This window comes from Convolutriloba macropyga, chromosome 3 (genome assembly GCF_964194025.1).
Source record: "Convolutriloba macropyga chromosome 3, txConMacr16.3, whole genome shotgun sequence".
Classification (NCBI taxonomy): Eukaryota; Metazoa; Xenacoelomorpha; order Acoela; family Convolutidae; genus Convolutriloba; species Convolutriloba macropyga.
In genome coordinates this window covers 20,066,473-20,085,342 of record NC_134470.1, presented here as the reverse complement: position 1 = coordinate 20,085,342, position 18,870 = coordinate 20,066,473, and the positions used below count along the sequence as shown (strand labels likewise).

Genomic DNA, 18,870 nt, shown 5'->3' with positions numbered 1-18,870 from the left:
AAGTCAGTCCCAGATCCAGATTAGAAAGTTTTGAAGTGTTGTAGAAGTAGTTAAATAATAATATTTTAAAACGTACGCTTAAAAATAATATAGATGCTTCATGAAAACGTTTTTGCTGTCTAAAATGAAAAAGATGACTCATGAATTACCTGCAAATTTTGCTGGTAATTTACCTGACTGATGTTCAGGTAAGTAATGTTGGAGAAATATGTGCAGGTAAATTTTATCTTCACATGGCCTTACCTGCACAGCGTTCAGGTAAATTTACTTATAAATTACTTAGTGCACTTCAATATCTTTTCCTGGCTATTATCTATTTGCATGTTTGAGTGGGTAGGGTTTGAGCGGAAAGGTTGTTCTCTCAAGTTGTTGGGTTGGCTTTGTTGTGCCAAATTTATTTCGATGTTTTTCGTCTTTGGTTTAGCACCTTAACTTTTTGCAATCTTTTACTCCTGATAAACATCAATTTTTTCGTGAAAGCCGTTTCGTATTTGGAAATAAAGTACAATGCATATGGATTACATGGGATTAAAATGTGTCAGATTGACGGCTGTGAAGATTTTAGCAGCATTTTTAACTACAGAAAGTCGTATTGATCATTTGCCCCTCCCTTGTTAACTTCAGATTTTGCGATCTTATAAATGTTAGCGAAAACTAAAAAATGATGGTCAACAAGCTAGTCTGGTCTAAATTTTCTTTGATAATATTCAATATAGAACAGTGTACATACTAAATTTCTATGTACAGTCCTCTGATTCTACAGAAACTGTAGAAGCACATTATATAAAGAAACTAAAGAAACAATACATGATACTTGTGTGAGATTCAAGTTTTTCATTTATGGACAAGTATAATTTCTAAAAATTTGGTATTATTAGTAAACCGCCCAAGTGGAGCTATCCAGGTCAATGCAAAAATTGAGCTATGATTAGACTATCCGGAGCGAAATGAGATCTGAACAATCTTTCCAGACCGAAATGGCCTCTGATCAGTCTTTCCGGGCCAAAATGACCTCTGATCAGACTTTCCAGAAGAAAATAACTTCGGATCAGACCTTACCCAGACCATCGTATAGACATATGATTTGGCTCAAGTTCTGACCATTGTCTAGACTATGAACAGACTACACAGGCCTTCCATAAACAGGCCTTCCAGACCGAAGTGACCTCAGATGCCAACTCAATGTTCCCCAGTTTGACAATATTCATAAGATATATGATCGGTTTGACTGTTGGTTTTTTAATAAATGGTCCAGACTATTGTGCACTCGAATCCCTGCGAGACCCTGTAATTTCGGTCTAGAAACACACGGGTGAGCGTTCGAGTTGGCCTGATCATAACTCAATTTGGGTCTGGACCTCAACCTGGGCGGGATTGAGTTTAAATATGCGTTGGAAAAAGGAGTTTTGTAGGTTAAATAATTTTAAGACACAAAATCTTAACAAAAGAGATACTGTGTAGTAATAACTTTTTGATTAACAGGTGCCAATCAGAGCATTAGCAGCAGAGGTGAGACATCCCACTCAACTGTCACTACAGAAGCAAACAACTCACACCACCACCACCCCCACCACCACCCCAATCAGGAGTCATCTACTCATTCTACCAAACAGCAGCACATGGGTCAGAAGTCCAGCAAGAGGACCCTCCAACAACAGCAGCAACATTACTCATCTAACAGTGAACAGTACCCAGTATCATCACACATACAACAGACACAGTCAACCCACCCATCCTCATCCTGGCACCCCTCATCAGTTAGTCACCATCTCTAACACATGATCTAGTAAAACTGCTTCTGTCCTACGTGAACAAATATTTTTTAAGGTAGCTGTTAAACAAGCCGATAGACAAGCAAGCCGAATATTGAAAAGATGTCAAGTAAGCCAAAAACTTTTTGAGATAGCCGTATTATAATTTGCTTCGCCGCGATAACTTGACCGGGGTTTCAGGAGTACATCCTATAGCAGTGGTCCGCTGGGGCGCGAAATCTATAGATCGCTCTTAAAAATGACATTTTTTGTTTCTCTGGTGCATGGAAATACATTGATTAGAGCAAGTATTTTTAGATGGAGCATAAAATGATGTTCCATCATTGTTATCAAAAGAAAAAATAATGATAATGGGAATAATTAAAAGCTTAGTTCCAAATTGTTTTTTTTTTGTTTTTAATTGTTCTTTTTGAATTCAGACTCAAAAAGAGGCGACGACTTATGATTTCAAAAACTGAGATTGTTTTTATTTCAAAAAATGCTTGCCTTTCTTGCAATCTGAGTTCTCAAAGCAAGGGTCGAAAAAGTTAGTCTGCAAGTTAGTCGCGAGTCAGTCAAAACTCTTTAAAAAGAAACAGTAAGAATATTCGTTCTTATTTAAAATTGGCTTGTTGCACTGTGCAATTGCCTACTACACGACTATTGCCTATAAAAATTTAGGAAATTCAAACGTGTTCATTCTGCAATCACTCAAAAAACTTCGAGCAATCTTTTTTTTTCATTTCGTTTAATTGAGTTGATTACCTATACGTGAAATGCACATGAAAAGAAGTTTTATCAAAAATATTTTTTGTTTAATGAAAACAAATAAAATGGCAAACTTTCCGTAAAGCCCACATATCCGTAAAGAAATGAGAAGAAATTTTTTCTAGGATTGATATGAAAAATGACATTGCAAAAATATGTTTATAAGGCAGAGAAAACAGCAAATTTGGTTTAGCAACAGGTCTGATACAGAAAAAGCAAGTGAGCTTAAATTTCTAAGGACTACAATCTTACTTCATCGTTATAGCCTCCCAAAAAAGAATAAAATAAAGTTTGCGATATATATATATATATATATATATATATATATATATATATATCTACAAATATATTTATATATATATATATATATATATATATATATATATATGCATATATATATATATATATATATATATATATATATATATATATATATATATATGTATATATAGATACATGCATTTCAGAATTATTCGTTAGTTGATGAAAAGAAAATCATTTTTTCGAAAGTTTCAGGATAATCTACGTCCTCGCCAATAGTAAAGAAATTATCTAAAAAATTTGTCAATCAATGAAAATTAGACAGAAGAGAAAAATTTTTTATTAAAATAAAATTTAGAACAGAAAATTTTTAATCTAAACAAATTCTGTCATTTTAAAGTCATGCGAATAACAGAAAATTTGAAGAACTTTAGTTTCTCTATAACCAGGATTATTGAAAAAATATACACGTTAACGTTGTTTACGTTTCGCTATGTTTTTGGAGAACACTGGAACAGAAAAGGACCATTTAGTTAACGTGCTGAATATTCTATTCCCCATAAAATAATTATTAGGAAATCTATCTAAATTTTTCTTTCCAATCTGTTTGAGCCATTATTGGCTAACCATTTTCTTGTAAAAATTTATGAACGCAAAAACCTTTGAGATACTAATTGACGCAAGAATCAGACTAATCTCTTAGTACTGCAGGAAAACTTAATTTAACATTTTATGTTTTTAACTTTATTTATTCGAAGCAAACTGCTTTCATTTGAATAAATTTTGCTTTCATAGTCATAATCTAAACCGGCAGCTGCCTCTTTGCTATTCTAAGTAAAAAGCAGCTGCACTAAATTTTACGTTGGAAATTTTGAGTTTCATTTATTTTTTTCTGAAACAAAAAATGCAAAACTAGTTGCACATTCTTCAAAAGATTCCTAGTTTGCTTGTGCTGACTAGTTAGCAATCAACTTTATTGGGCCAAATGTAGAACAGATTTGTTTAGCATCCTTTTTCTGTTTAGTAAAGCGGTGAAACTTGCTGATTGAAAAAAGCTTGCAGAATACCCTTGTTTTTTGGTACTTGTGGCAACCCTTTCTTTCCTCGATTATAAATTCTCGGTTATCAGTTTCAAAAATATTCCGTTAATACTTTACGCTTGCTCGTGTTAGCTATCACAGTATAGTAAGAGTTATTTGGACTCTATAAAAGCTTGACATTTTGACATAATGGAAAACATGGTTATTCCTAAGTTCGCCACCCTAAAACAAACATAAACAATCATAACACAGACATTTTTTTCAATTTTTTAATTAATTTTTCGGATATAAATTTCTTATAACCCGACCTTTTCATTCTTGCTGTTTTAAGGCTATTGCTGTCAGATATTATTCAGAAGCCCTGAGTTTTTGTACAACGTTTTTTGATGGTGCCTGCATCAATAGTTGGACACTGTTGATTTTCCTTTAAGAAACGCCATTGGTTCATTATAAACAGTTTAAATTGTATAAAAATGAACTTTATGGTCTCTTACAAAACGCCAAAAAATGCCAAATCAGTTCTGTTGCTTCTATATTTTGCTCTGGAGGAGCTCGTCCGTCTGCGAAAACAGTTTTGATGTTGATATTCAAAATCTGCAGAAAAGGTCTTATTCTGATGTGATCACATACATAGGTCCAAAATTTAGCTTCGCTTTTTCGCGTATCCAGTGTTCCGTTACTCAAGCGTTCATTGGATCCATTGTAGAAGAGAGTCGGTTGTTGTCTAACATCTTACAAATTCTTTTCAATTCTGATTTAAGATAATCCTGTGTATATATAAGATAATCCTGTGTATATCTCTTCTCGTTCCTCTCAAGTTGTAATTGTTTTGCACATGATTTCCACCTTCAATTTTTTTTTCTACTGTCTGAATTTATTAATGTAAATGAGAGATGATTTTCCGCCCCCCTGTTGAGTTGACCAACTATTCTTTTAGGGAAAGGGCTCTCTTTTTAATTCAAAATGAAGAAAAATTGAAGTTGTTATGTCTCATTGCTGGGTTACAAAAACATGTTTTATCAACTGTGACTTACATTTTACCATTTTCGAGAGATACCGGTTTTTTATGCCTTTGCAATATAAGACAGATCCTTTGTATATTCCTCACTTGTATTTACATATTAAGGAAATAAAATTTGAACCTTTCTTGAAATCTGCCTCGCTTCTCGTCGTTTTGGAACCTTCTTAGCAAGTGGAAGAACATCGAAAAAGAAAAAAAGATCAAAATAGTCAGGTTACCCGAACCCTTGTCCTGATTTTTCTTGATGGCTGAAATACTCTACCCACTCGTTTAGTATCTAAACGTCAGCAGAAAAATATGGAGGATTTGTTCCTGAGATAAATTTTTTTTTGGCATTTAAGCATCGATAAAAGGTTTCGTATCTGACGGATTTGAATTTATGATTCTTTTTGTTACCAATTTTTATTTGAGGTTGACGATTTTTTCAAACGTTCCCTTGTGTGGAAAGTATATTTTGGATCCCGCCATGTATATTTATTTCATTGGCATCTCTGCAACTGTACTAAATCATTCCTGTTCTACATTATTTATAAAAGCACGTGCATTGTAGCACTTTGCCCTCTCCGTCTCCAAACTGTCCCATTTAAGGTCAGTCTCTCTTTCAGTATGGTAACAAAGAAAGGCTTATTTAAGGTAAAGTTTCCCTATCACTCACGCTTTTGAGCTTTCATTTCAATAATTTATTTACTAAAAAATTTATTCCAAAGATTAATATAATCCAAGTTAAATATACTCGCAATGAAATAAAGAAAAAATTGATTCATTCATAAATTATACAAAGATGTATAGATTCAAATTCGCCGAGAATGAAGTTTCATAATTTAGTTCTCGTTGAATTTGAATTTATACATTTTATCGGTACGGTGCGGTAAGGATAGCTATGTTTTTGAAAGTTTTTATAAATGTTTTGAAATGGAAAATAAAGCTAAATGAACCCAGAACGGGCCGCTGATTTCCAATAATGTTTAATTTCTGCATCAACTTTTAACCCAAAAATTGATGCAGAAATTAAACATTGTCATCCCAGCTCAGAGCATCTCAGCTCAGAGCATCTCTTGTGCCCTTCAGAGTGAACGGTTAAATTTTTCCTCCAAATTTCTCCAAAAAATCGAAATTTTTATTAGTAAACAGTGATAAAACAGATAACTGTTGAACAGTGAGATTAATAGTGTCCTCAGTTAGGTAAGGTAAACAGGATAAGAAAAATGCCTATTTGTTGGAGAAAACACTATCAAAATTTCTGATAAATTTTAGCAAGTAATTATTGTTTTAGTGTTGGATTTTTATCATGTTTTAAATTATAAGCACATATGCGGAAATAATGAAGATAATGAAATACTTTTTCTACGCGGACACGAGCAAAAGAATTATTGTGTTAAATGATTATTTTTGAAAATGATTCGTTTTTTGAAACTTTTCTTTACTATTTTATTGGGGCGCATCTTTAATCTGTTCTGGCTTTTACTGGGTGGGGGTCGGGGTAGGGTTTGGGGATATTATTCAAATATTTTTCTGTCTTGTGTTGATGTCCTCTATGTCATTACATTAACCCCCAATTTCGATCTCTAAGAGTGTAATTTATGAAGTACCTAATAATTTTTTTTAAAATACTGACCAACTTTTGGTTACACTGGAAATTGCTAACATGAGGGACAAGTTAGGACATGTTTTCTAAGTTGAAGTTGCTTCCATTCCACGAATACTGGTTTGATCTAAAAAATTCTGACCCGACTATAAGATTTGTCCCACTACTCAATTGTTGGAGGAATTTCCTTTTTTTCGAGCCGAGTCCGGTGACTACATAAATACACGTGCTCAACAAACCTCTTTCAATAAGGCAAAAAATTGATCCTCCGGCCGTGGGGGCCGTTGGGTTTTGAGATAAATGTAAAAACTACTTGTAAATTGCAAAATATTCGAAGAATTTGGGATCTTTGACAAGTGTTATTTTGCTAACATATTTACTACCATATGACATGACCAAAAAAACTTCTGACGTCAGAATTTTAGTACGGTTAGCTGACTTGCTCTTTCAAAAAGTGATTTCATTTTATTTCAGCTAATTTGTGTGGGCTTTATTTGAAATAATTGTCAGTTTTTGTGTTTTTCTGTTAGAGAAGTTCTTTGAACTACCTTTCTAGAAATTTTCGCGAATAACACTACGTTGCGTTGAAGTAACACGAGATTTGGTAAGTCTGAGATATTCTTGAACCAGTAGCTAAATTATCTGAATTCATACAAGTTATCAAAACTTTGAAACAAAACGTTTGTTTCTTTTTAATGTTCACAGTAAAAGCCGATATAAGGAACCCTATTACAAGCAAGCGAAAAGTAATAATTATTCTACAAATTGCGCATTTGAAGTGTTTTTGAGTGCTTTACACTGATTCTTTTCAATGATTTGAGGTGATTTTGTGTGTTCAATACAGTAGCATATATATGTTTTAATTTGAACTCTCACGTGAATTTTAATATATCTTTAATTTAATAAGGATAATAACTCAATGCAGATAGGCGACTCCATGCATATTGAACATTTGTTATTATACATAGCTCGCATTGTTGCGTGTGTGTGTGTGGTGTGTTAGTGTGTTTGCGCGTATCTGTGTGTGTGTGTGTGTTTGTGTGTGTGTGTGTTTGTGTGTGTGTGTGTGTGTTTGTGTGTGTGTGTATGTGTGTGTGTATGTGTGTGTGGGGGGTGGTTGAGTGGCTGTTTTTGTGTGTGTGTGCGTGTGTGTTTATATGCGAGCGGGTTTGGGTTTGTGTGTGTCTGTGTCTGTCTGTCTGTCTGTCTGTCTGTCTGTCTGTCTGTCTGTCTGTCTGTCTGTCTGTCTGTCTGTCTGCCTGTCTGTCTGCCTGTCTGTCTGTCTGTCTCTCTCTCTCTCTCTCTCTCTCTCTCTTTCTTTCTTTGTTTCTTTCTCTCTCTCTCTCTCTCTCTCTCTCTCTCTCGGTCTCTGTGCATCTCTGCCTCTCCGTCTCTCTCTATCTCTCTCTCTCTCTCTCTCTCTCTCTCTCTCTCTCTCTCTCTCTTTCTCTCTCTCTCTCACTCTCTCTGTCTCTTTGTATCTCTGTCCCTCTGTCTCTCTCTGTGCGCGCGTGTGTGTATGTATGTATGTGTGTGTGTGTGTGTTTGTGTATGTGTGCGTGCGTGCGTGCGTGAGTGAGTGAGTGAGTGAGTGGGTGTGATAAAGTGTATGTATATTTATATATGTAATGTGTTTGAATTTGAACTTTGAGTTTTACTAGAACAGCAAAAAAATATGGAAATTATTAGATATTACTGCCTGGTGGGTATATAGCTATTTTTATAACTATTTGTATGTGTATGTGTGCATGTGTATATACGTGAAGTTTTATAGATGAAAAGCTCTAAGAAGCAGAGCGAGAAGTCGAGTCAACAGGGCACATCGACAGCAGGGGCCAATCAGATCTCAAGCCATGGGGGCGCGACAGGGGGAGGGGGAGTGAGCAAAGATGACAAACATACTAACCCCAGTCAGAATGTCTCTAACAACACCTCAAAGAAACAGTCTAGCTCTAACAAAGGTATTACATATTCTCCATGCCTTATGTATTTAATCAACGTCAGATGCAATCTAAGAAAAATGTTTTCCTCATACAGCCTATAATTATAGTTATAGGCCTGGAAGCTGATTCCATTCACGTGTTAGTTTCTGTTAATTTCCATAAATTCTGTTAATTTCTTATTCGTGCTGAGTCAAACCTTCAAAATGAGGTTGGTGTCTTGCTGAACACGGGTATTAGTTTTAATTGCTAACATGCATTTTTGATGTAAATTGGAAACTAATTCATGAATAGCTTTTTTCGTACAAAGAACTAGCAAGAGTTAGTATTCTACTGTCCTTGGGCATAATTGTCCAGATCTAGTGATACGGTACCACATATCAGGTTCAATAAGTTTGAGCAATAATTACTACCAGGTGCGACTGGTGCCTCTGGTGCGGGTGGTGTCTCTGCCGGCACAGGTGGCGGTGGAGGGAGTGGAGGTCATGTGACGAGTGGTGGTGGTAGAGGGGTGGGCGGAGGTGGTGGGACCAGCAACAGAAAGTGTGAGGTGTGTTGTGTGGAGATTGATCCTGACCACCCGGACACTGCAGACCATGAGGCACACCGTGAGTATTGCAATATTACTTGGCTGAGGAACACCACAAGTATTGCAATAATACTTTTCCTACCATGAGACACCGTAACTATTTTACAATGTGTTCTGCGAGTCACACCCTCAGTATTACCATCATAAAAAAACTAGATTTAGCTACCTGCTCAGCAAATGTATGCTAGGTTGATTTCAAATAGTACAAAATAACAGAACTGATTGTTTATGTATGTATCATATATAAATGCAATTTTTTGTAATTTTAAATAGCAGAGAATTGAAGGAAAAATGATTGCTGGAAATTCTATCTTAAGAACGTGAAGCTTTGATTTTCATCAACAGCAAGGAGTCAGCTCAGCACAATAGCCATACAATTGCAGTCTCAGAAAATCTGAAGATATGCAGCTGGAAGAGATTTAAATTCAGCTTAATGTAAATTAATTTTTCTAATTATAAGTAGCTTCTGCTGTTTTTTTTTTCAACATCGGGGATAATCAACTGCAATTGTATGGCTATGGTGAGTGGTAGCACACAGTCGCATATTTCCGTACTGAACTGTATTATTTTCAAAATAATTTTTTGCTACGCCCATAGTTCTGATCATGACATCTTATAGACATTTCATGGTAAAACTCAGGGTATGATTCTGAACTTAGTCTGGACATACTAATTTTTTATGAAATTCTCTGAAGAGAATGAACTTTAGTCTGATTTCTATCTGATTACTATAAAAAAAAGGTAGCCTGGTAACCAATTAATCAGTTGCTGTCCATTAATTATCTCTGGTGTGTTGTCGGGTTGCGCTCCATGGCCACATCCCCCTGACGTGGAGAGGTTGCTACCACCGATAGCTCTTCCTTGCTCTGCTTTATGAATATTTTTCATTGAAAAATGCTTGAATTCTTTTTTTTGAACAGATAGCGAGAATTCGGCTTTAATTCTCATTCTGTTCTAGACTCGTTCGGCTCTACCTGAGGTTGATCTTGTTAAAAAACTATATATTTTTTTAATCTTTTAATTTCTAACTCTTTACTCCTTTTTACCGCTATTCATTTTGTATATTAGTTGTCTCGGTATAAACGCGTAACCTTATGTGCAATTTCTGCATCAAGCGAAATATATATATTTTTAATAGCCGCCCTCATCTTCTCAGCCGGCTATTATTGCGCTCGTATTTTTTTTTTACTTCGTCAAACTTTTTTTCGCTTTACCATTTTGCCGCTTTTTCGACATTTTGCGTGAAATCTTTTTGACTTCTCTAGGCTAGTTTCTCTCTTCTCTCATTCTGCTAAAAGTGAATTTGAACATCAGTTGCTAAGCAAAGCAATTCAAAATGAACAGAGTCGGTATAAAAAATTGAAGTCAGAAATAGAAACGTGATAAACCCATAAAGCCCAATTTTAGATGCCCGCTATTTGAACGTCGTTCCTATAAGTCTTAGTTACCACCTCTAATGCTTATTGGTGTTGATAGTAGCCCCTGTAGCCTCTCTCTAAGAAACAGAAGTATGTTCAACTACGAAATGCCATCAAAATAAATCGGACTTAAAAAATTTTTTTGTACAAAAATTTTTTTTTCAATATATTCTATTCGTTCAATCCCAATCATGCTTATTGGAATCAACGGCGGCTATTTTCCGGCAATCTGCCGGGTATGTTTAAATTTTCATTCAAATTATTATTAAAATAAAAAGAAGAATCCAAAACATAATTTTCAGTATAAGTTCATTTAAAAAATCAATTCATAGTTTATTCTGCGGGTACAGTTTTCATTACTGACTGCTGAAATATCGTGACAAAAAAATCTGATAAACAATAACTTTCAATACTTTGTTCAAAAGTGTGATCCGGGTCAGAGAGTCTAATATTGAACATTAGGGAATGCTGTACGATTTTTTTCAATTGAAGTTTTCTGTGGTGTTGAAACAAGTAAAGCGTAACCGTAGATAAGAAATGACGTGGACGTTTTATTTTTGTTTTTAAAATGCACCTGACGACGTTTGAGGCAATTATTGTAAACGTGTTGGTATTTTTACGACTCTTTAGCTTAAGCACATTTGTTCTTGACTTGAAATTTAATTTCTTCCACTCTGAAGCCCTATGTTTGTTTTTGAAAGTTGTCTCATGTTTTCGAACATAGAGATTTAACCGTAGTTTAGTGTACAATTTTCAGTTATGACGAACTGCCGGTTATATTTAAGGTAAAAAAGAGAGCATTTTTTTTATCCCATACAAATCACTCCTACCCATCTAAACTGCAGACCAAATACCTACGTACACAAATACGCTGTCTACCCCCCCTTATACCTCCCCCAATCCCGCTTAGCACCCCAACCTACTCCGTACATCTACATAAGCCCCACACCTATACCCCTGCCTACACCCTCGGTACCTATCTACTACTCTTGCCTACCTCCCTCCTCCCCAAAAATTACCCTTCGCATACCACCTCGCGCCACCTACCCCTCCATCTACCTAACCATGGAGCATACTTAACTCCCCACTTCCTAAAAATGCCCCTCCTCCGCACAGACACACACACACACACACACACACACTAAACACACCGTTAACTTAAAATTGGTCGAATCTAACTATACTTGGTTTTGTTTTTATTTTTTTCTTGATATTTCTCCAGAGAGTGTTTAATTTGGTGATATTTACTGCGCGACTCTTTGAGTCGTTTCCGGTACTCTAACGGCTATTTTTTATGAAAAATTTTTGATTGACAGTTTTGACTTTTTGAGTGATTTCTTCGCCTTTGGTTTTTTGTTTTGCGTGGTCTAATTTTCACTCTCATTCACAAGTGTCGGAACTCAAGTGGCAGCAGATCACTGCTAAAAGTCGAATGAAAAGAGCGCCAAATTTGGTGTAACTGTTTTCAATTTAATTTTTAGGATGTTTTCCGTTTGTGCCCCCCCCCCCCCCCCAGCTTAGTGGGTGCTTATTATTTGCAACTCCGGCGCACGTGCCATTTTTTTACCTTGTGATTGTCTATGTAATAGCACGTGATCTGTAATTGGGGATATCATAAGGTTTTGGGGTGGGCACGAAGGGAAAAGATTCAATTTTTATTATTGGTTATAGTGGTATATAATAACTCTCTAAAGACGTTATTTGAGGCACCTTAGTGAATTTGGTTACTTCCCACGACTGGAGCAAACTACAATAGATTCGCGCTCCCACTGGTCGTTTAAGAACAATTGTTCCGACGTTAGTCATTTACGTTTAAAACTTCTCATTAACGTTTTACTTAGCTGTATAGAGTTTAGCCATATAGTCCGATTATAACAATTGTTTTAAACTCTTTTTTCTTTGCAAATTGCAAAATCACAGCCCTGAAGTGTCCGAGTTACTTAGTGACCGCCTGCTATTTGCCATCTTTCAACTATTTGAACTTATCTTTCTCAATTGACTATGTGTTTTTTGACCTAGTCTATACTTATTTGTCAGCTGTAACCACTTGAGTTTGAAAACTGCTATAGCGGCACTTTGCCTTAAAGTTATCACTGAGATCCCAAAACAAAATTTACATATAAGCCATTGGGATCCTTTCCGTGTACCGCCGAGTACGTTATTTGCCCCCAGTTACAGAGCACGTGTCATTACGTAGTAAATCATTTTGTAAAAATTTGGCACGTGTGTCTGGGGGGCACAAACGATAAAGATCCAGCCATTGAAGCCGCAGAATGAATTTATCAAAACGAATGGACAAAATCGAAAGCTAAAGGCAAGAAATTAAATAGTTGTCCATACTGCAAGTGAGAGAGAAAAGACAACCTTCTGGAGAATTTTTTTTCACAGTGGCAAAATACCATGGGACAATTTAACACCAATCAATTAAAAAACCGGTTTTAGAATGAACATTTTCCTACTTAATTTTTGTAGTCAAAATGTCGTATGGATGATCTCATCTTGTTGCAGGGTTTTCATGACATTGAAATATTGCTTAAAATGAAATAAAGACTTTCAATTAATTTCTTGTAACTGATCTCCCCAGTCTCATTTAAAACGCCAAATTGGATTTTTTTGTTATAGAGACTATTGTGCCATTGTGCCATAATTTTTTACGTTCCAATGTGACTAGAAATCTTTTTGCTTAATTGAGACGCAAAGATGTATTTGGAGAATAAAACCTCGGGGATGCTAATTGAAACACTGCAAGTTGACAAATGTAGCACAAAAAAGTTTTGAAGTTTTCATGAGTCGAAACCAATATTTGATGCAAACATTCTGTATAGTTGTTTTAGTAATCCTCTTTGAATTCGACTAAGTCATTAGAGCTATTTGCTGTTGTGTTAGAGTACTGACAAAGCTTGTGTATATGTGGTTATCCAAAACAACTTTTTTTTCTACACGTTTCATCAAGCTAGTCAATTTCATCAAGCTAGTCAAGAGGTTTGGAAAGAAATATTTTTGAAGATTTTTTCTGAAATGTTTAAAATCAGTTGACTATTACTGATCATAGGTAATGTAATGCCGGATCTTTTCTGTTTGCCACCCCCCCCCCCCCCCCCACACACACACACACACACACACACACACACACACGCACACCTTAGTGAGGTTATAATTTTTACGCTCCCCAGGAGCACGTGCTTTTTTCTTACATAGTCACGTGCTATAGATCCGTATTGCCTGATTAAAGGTGTGCAACAGAGGCCCAATAAGCAGCAGTTGTTTGAGATAGATCTAGACAGGAGTGAAGCTGTGTTAGGGGATCTCTCTCCCTTCATTGATCTCAGTCACAAACTCATACTTACCCAGGAGAACCCCAGCTGGGTGCACAAGAAGTACTGGAACTGGAAGGTAACAATCTCAAAATCTTATCCTCTCATTTCCTCAATTCAGTTTAGTAAGCATATACAACTATGCATCTTGAACACCTCCAGCCACATGAGCAATTTTAACATAGTAACATTCTGTATAACAATAGACGTAGTTTGAAAATTAGTGTCATAACTGGTGCCGTTGCTGGAGCAGCACAGAATAGATAAAAAAAAATACTAAGAACCTGGCTAACAGAAATATAGTAGAGATTCATGTGAGTTATCAATGCTTTAATGTTTTCGAGTTATTGTATTCTTGCATCTTTCCGAGTTTTGAATCACGCTGGCTTGAGTTTTAACCCGAGTTCTAAAGTAATTGTTCCGACGCCACTTAGTGAGAGGGAACTATATGCTCAACTGGTTTTTTCGTTCAATCAATTCTGGCCGATCGATATATTTGACGTAGAAGACCTGAATGGAACCATAAGACAACCCATCGAGCCTAGAATTTTAAACAAATTGTTTTTCAAATTTCATTTTCTTCGAAGAGTTACCAAGGTTCCCATTTTACCGAGGTTCACTAAAACATTCAATTTTACCGAGGAACATTCGATATTTTAGCGTAATTTTGTTCAGCATAACTGTCAAACAGTTTAAGATAATTTTGTCATATTCCGTTTAATTTGGGAGCAATTTCCTGTTGCTAAAAAAGCGCGACCCAACAGAGAAGCTGTTATTAGTCGATTTGAAATGATTGTGGTTATATTGGAATCCATATTTAAAAAAATCTGGGCAATATTTTTTACTTTTTCGACACATTTCGTCAATAAGAACTCAAGTTTCAGATTTTAGAGATATTTTTTTATTCACGAGTGGCATTTTGACTGCTATTTTGGGATTTTTCACTTGATTTTTTGCAAGTGTTTTTAGTGCTGATATATGTTTTTTTTTGGTGCATCGAATCATCATTCTTGAATAAAAGGACAAATGATTCTTTTGGCTTTGACATAAATTTTCTTAAATGTTTCGTGATTTTTTTGGTTTTGTTCAAAATTGTTTCAAATTTTTTGGCCCTCTCTTCACTGTGTTTCATTCAAGAAAGATTGCTTTGAAAATTGAAAGAAGAGCGATTGGAACTATAAATTGCCTTCTTTGAACAGTTTAATTGTTGGTATGATATTGACATTAGCTACTGGTAAAATCTTTGAGTTATTCAAATTTGCCTGTGTTTATTGTTCCTTCTAAGGCCTGACTCTCAGCGTTGGCTAACTAGAAGACAATTGGGATATGTAAAAGGTCGGAAGTGAACTTTTATAGTGTTTTTTGTCTAAACGTTTTCTGTTCTTTACTTTCAGACTGCTGTTGCTGTCAAATTGTGAAATTTCGAGTTTTTGCCTCTATCTATTATTCTTTTTGTTTTCGTATAATTCAATCCCATAAGGTACCAGTATCCTTGAACATTCTAGTCATACATATGTTACTTTCTATATACATTTCAGTCAACGAATTCTATTTTTTTTTACTTCGCCAACATGTATCGTCGTTTCATAATTTTGTTCTTTTTATATTATTAATATTAATTCTCTTCATTGAACGGACAATGTGTTTTTCTAAGGAGCTACAAATAGACGTATTAATTGCTTGAGATTGATAGTTTATGCGCTTCTGTTACTGTGAAATCGTTTCTTAGAAAATTTTAAATTGTTTTGAGATCAGTAGATTTTCGAGTTTCTTTCCACAGTTGTTGGATTGTCTTTTATTTTTTTGAAAGGTTTCTTCAAATTTTGATTTCAGTGCTTTTAGCTGGTTGATTTGTTTAAACTGAATTTACACTCCGAGCCACATTTTTTTGCAATTTTTATGTTTTTTTGAATTTTTGTCTTCATTTGTGTTTAATTGTTTTGTTGTTTCTGTTTTTTTTTGTTGCTCATTAAAATTATGGAACTCTTTTGCAGTTTGCATGTTTTCAGTTTTCCTGCAATTTGTGAACTTTTTTGAAAAACTTTAAGTTTTGATCTTAATATTACAAGTTTGAAACTTTTTTAGACACCATTATAATTTGAAAAATTAGTTTTCCTTTCCCTCATTTTTTTTTCGCGTTTATGTTTGCCTCATACGTTTTTCTCCTTATCAGGTGCTGGCCTTATTTTACCAATGTTTAAAGTTGGGTTTTTGGCTTTTTTGCCTTTTCATCTAAGTCCTGCTTCTGTGATCGTACCGTTTTCTAATCAACTGACTTCCTCAGTTTTAGTTACGACCATTAGATCACGCGTCCGGTTGCCAGTGAGAAAACATTTTTTTGTTATTGTCTAACTCTTTGCTGCATTTTGCTGTGGAGTTTATTTGATGCCGCATGCTGTATGGGTTCTTGTTATTTTTTAGTTAATCGAGCGCACTTAAAAAATCTCATTTGGGAATGCGAAATCTGAATCAAATAAATTGGCACTAACCAAAAAAGATAACCATAAAAAATTTTCTAGGAGGACACTGGTGTTTGAAATCTGGTTTGAGAATTCAATATTAAAGGAGTTCGTGATCTCTTTTTTGTTGTTAGGTGTTTACTTTAACAAACAGTTAATTTTTCTAAGGGAGATTTTGTTTGAATATTTCTATTTTTTTTCAACAAAATATGTGAAATGTGTGTCTCAGTTCTTTTTTACAAATCAAAGAATCTGAATTGTATTGGGGTGCTGTCTTTTTTAAGATCTGTTCATACATTTTCATGATTTTGAAGTCAAGTTGGAGTAGTGATTTTGGTCACGCCGAAACAGGAAGTGGAGAAAAAAGCGAGTGGTTTTTCCGGCGTGATTTTTTTCGCTCTAATATTAAAGTAAAGTGAGAAAACGGTGTTTGAACAAAAATTCGCTTTCTCAATAGTGGTTTTTTGTTAACATGCGGCAATTTCACTTTAATTTTTACTGTTTTTCTTTTTTGGATCGGATTTTTTTCTAAATGGTTTTCCCAATCCACTCATAGTTCATTCTAGGCCTAGTTTTTTTGTTTGAACCAAATTTGCATTTCACGTTAGTAGTTTTTTGTTCACATGCGGCATTTTGACATTGATTTCTGTTTTTTTATTCTGATTTTTTTTAGAAATGGTTTTACCAATTCACTCATATTCCTATCTAAGTCTAGTTTTTTGTTTATTCAATGAATATTCTTTGAATTGTGTTTCAGGACTTGTTCTGCTATGTTTTTTATTTGTATTAACCAGCGGACTGGTATAAACTTCATGGATACTTCACAGCTTCTACCTTGTATTTTTTTGTTTTTGTCTAATCTCTGCCTGATTTGGTAGACTTTTAAGCCAAGAGTGTGAATCAGTAGGGTAGTAACATTAAGTGCGAACGGAAATTACCGAGCCTCCTTGTTTTACTTTTAGTCAAATAAAAAGATTTTTTTTTCAAATTTTGCTCAATACTTGAGTTATGAGTATTGGACACTGGTACACACACACGCGTACAAATATTATATATATATATATATATATATATATATATATATATATATATATATATATATATATATATATATATATATATATGTGTGTGTGTGTGTGTGCGTGTGTGTGTGTGTGTTTGCGTGTTGTGTAGGAAATAGATGAAGTAAACTACGATCATAAGCTTTAGATAAAAATTGACGCTGTATGATTAGGTCACATTTGTAAAGAGATGTTACAAGATATTCAAAGAGCTGGCGTATTTGTTAGTTCAAAATGCCTTTTTTGTGCCTATCGGTTTGACATGTTAGGAAATCGAAAATGGTGAATTTGGTTGTGTTTATTATATTATGTTGTGTAGGATTGTGTGATGGAGGTGTTGGATGCAGACTCCATTCTTGATATGGTGAGTACTCGGAGGATGGAGAGACTGTTCTATCCTGACCACGAGGACACCACCACGCAACTCTTCTGGAGGAATCTTGCTGAGAGGCTAGTTATAACAAACAACTAGTATCATTGAAGAGTTTCGTTAATAACTGATGATATAGCTGTTTTTTGTTTTCCTCAAAAATACCGTTATATTTTAGAACTCTAGAAAGAATCTTACAGTATAACCGTCTTCTTGAAAGATAAGCCTCTTCGTTCGACTAGTCATAGCTGTAGTAATGGACTACATTTCCAAGGTGGCGCCAAGAGGATAGTACTGAGGTGTTTATGCTCAGACCACTAACTGGTGTTAAATTGAACCCTTTCCCATTATAGCCCTCTCCCCGGTATCATTATTGGGGGGGGGGGGGGGGGGAATCATGAAAGACCCCTAAATTGTATACAAAATACCTTTGAGTGTGTGAAATACAGATTTTCTCGGTATATTTAGTCTGCTGGCTATACCGTATTATGAGATCACATAAGCGTTCATTTAACAAGGTCGACAGACAAAGAATAATGTACTACGTAACGCAAAGTAAGCCAAAGTAAAAGTAAGCTGACATAAAAGCAAGCAGAAAGTTATGTAATAGTTATGTAATCTATCAGAAACAATACATTCTTAACCGTTACAGTCTACACTGCACATAGTATTCCAATGCACCAAAGAATTAAAAATACGTCAATTTGTAGACATCTAGTGGGTACGGGGCCTCAACGGACCGCTTCCAATGGCCATGCCTCTCATCCGCTGTGGGGTGTAATCCAGAAACTGCGGGCCGGTTATTAATTACGCCCACCGGCCCGCCAGGGGCACTTTTAAATACGGGTATTCCAAAATTTTTTGGTTTCTTTGACCTCATTTTCAAAATTCGGCTTGCTTGCCTATCGGCTTGCTTATCGGCTAACCTAATTGTTGTGATGCATATGATGATAAAATTGCTATTACTGCCTTTTTCGGTTCAGTGCCTCAAAGTGTGATAGGAAATCCACAAGCAAGTACTGCACTTTGTGTAGGAACGTCCTTTAGGAGTGAGACTTTCTAAAAGGAGATTTTTCACTAAAATTGCTTAAAAGTTAAAATCCTGACTTTTCAATTACCTTTTTTATAGCTGCGAAGCTGTAAGCTGAGCGTAGCTATATTGCGGTGCTCTTGGTTTTTTTTTTGTTTCGTCGTCTGACGCTTCATTTTCGTTTTACATTTGTTCTAGAACATTCTGTCTCGTCACTGCTTAAATGGCTTTTTCGCGCTTGATTTCACGCTTTCTGCGTGACC

At 35.3% G+C, this 18,870-nt stretch overlaps 1 protein-coding gene across 5 annotated transcripts in view; it reads left to right on the top strand.

Annotated features, from left to right (window-relative positions):
• Positions 1–18,870, top strand: part of LOC142336930 (uncharacterized) — a 55,210-nt gene that overhangs the window by 16,528 nt on the left and 19,812 nt on the right. For 4 of the 5 annotated variants that reach the window (XM_075385916.1, XM_075385915.1, XM_075385917.1 and 1 more), the window contains exons 4-8: positions 1,483–1,757; positions 8,201–8,387; positions 8,783–8,974; positions 13,606–13,766; positions 17,527–17,657. In XM_075385916.1, coding sequence (XP_075242031.1) covers positions 1,483–1,757; positions 8,201–8,387; positions 8,783–8,974; positions 13,606–13,766; positions 17,527–17,657 — 946 coding nt within the window. Of the gene's footprint in view, positions 1–1,482; positions 1,758–5,441; positions 5,475–8,200; positions 8,388–8,782; positions 8,975–13,605; positions 13,767–17,526; positions 17,658–18,870 lie in introns of those variants that run through there. The other variant, XM_075385919.1, reaches the window with a different exon arrangement.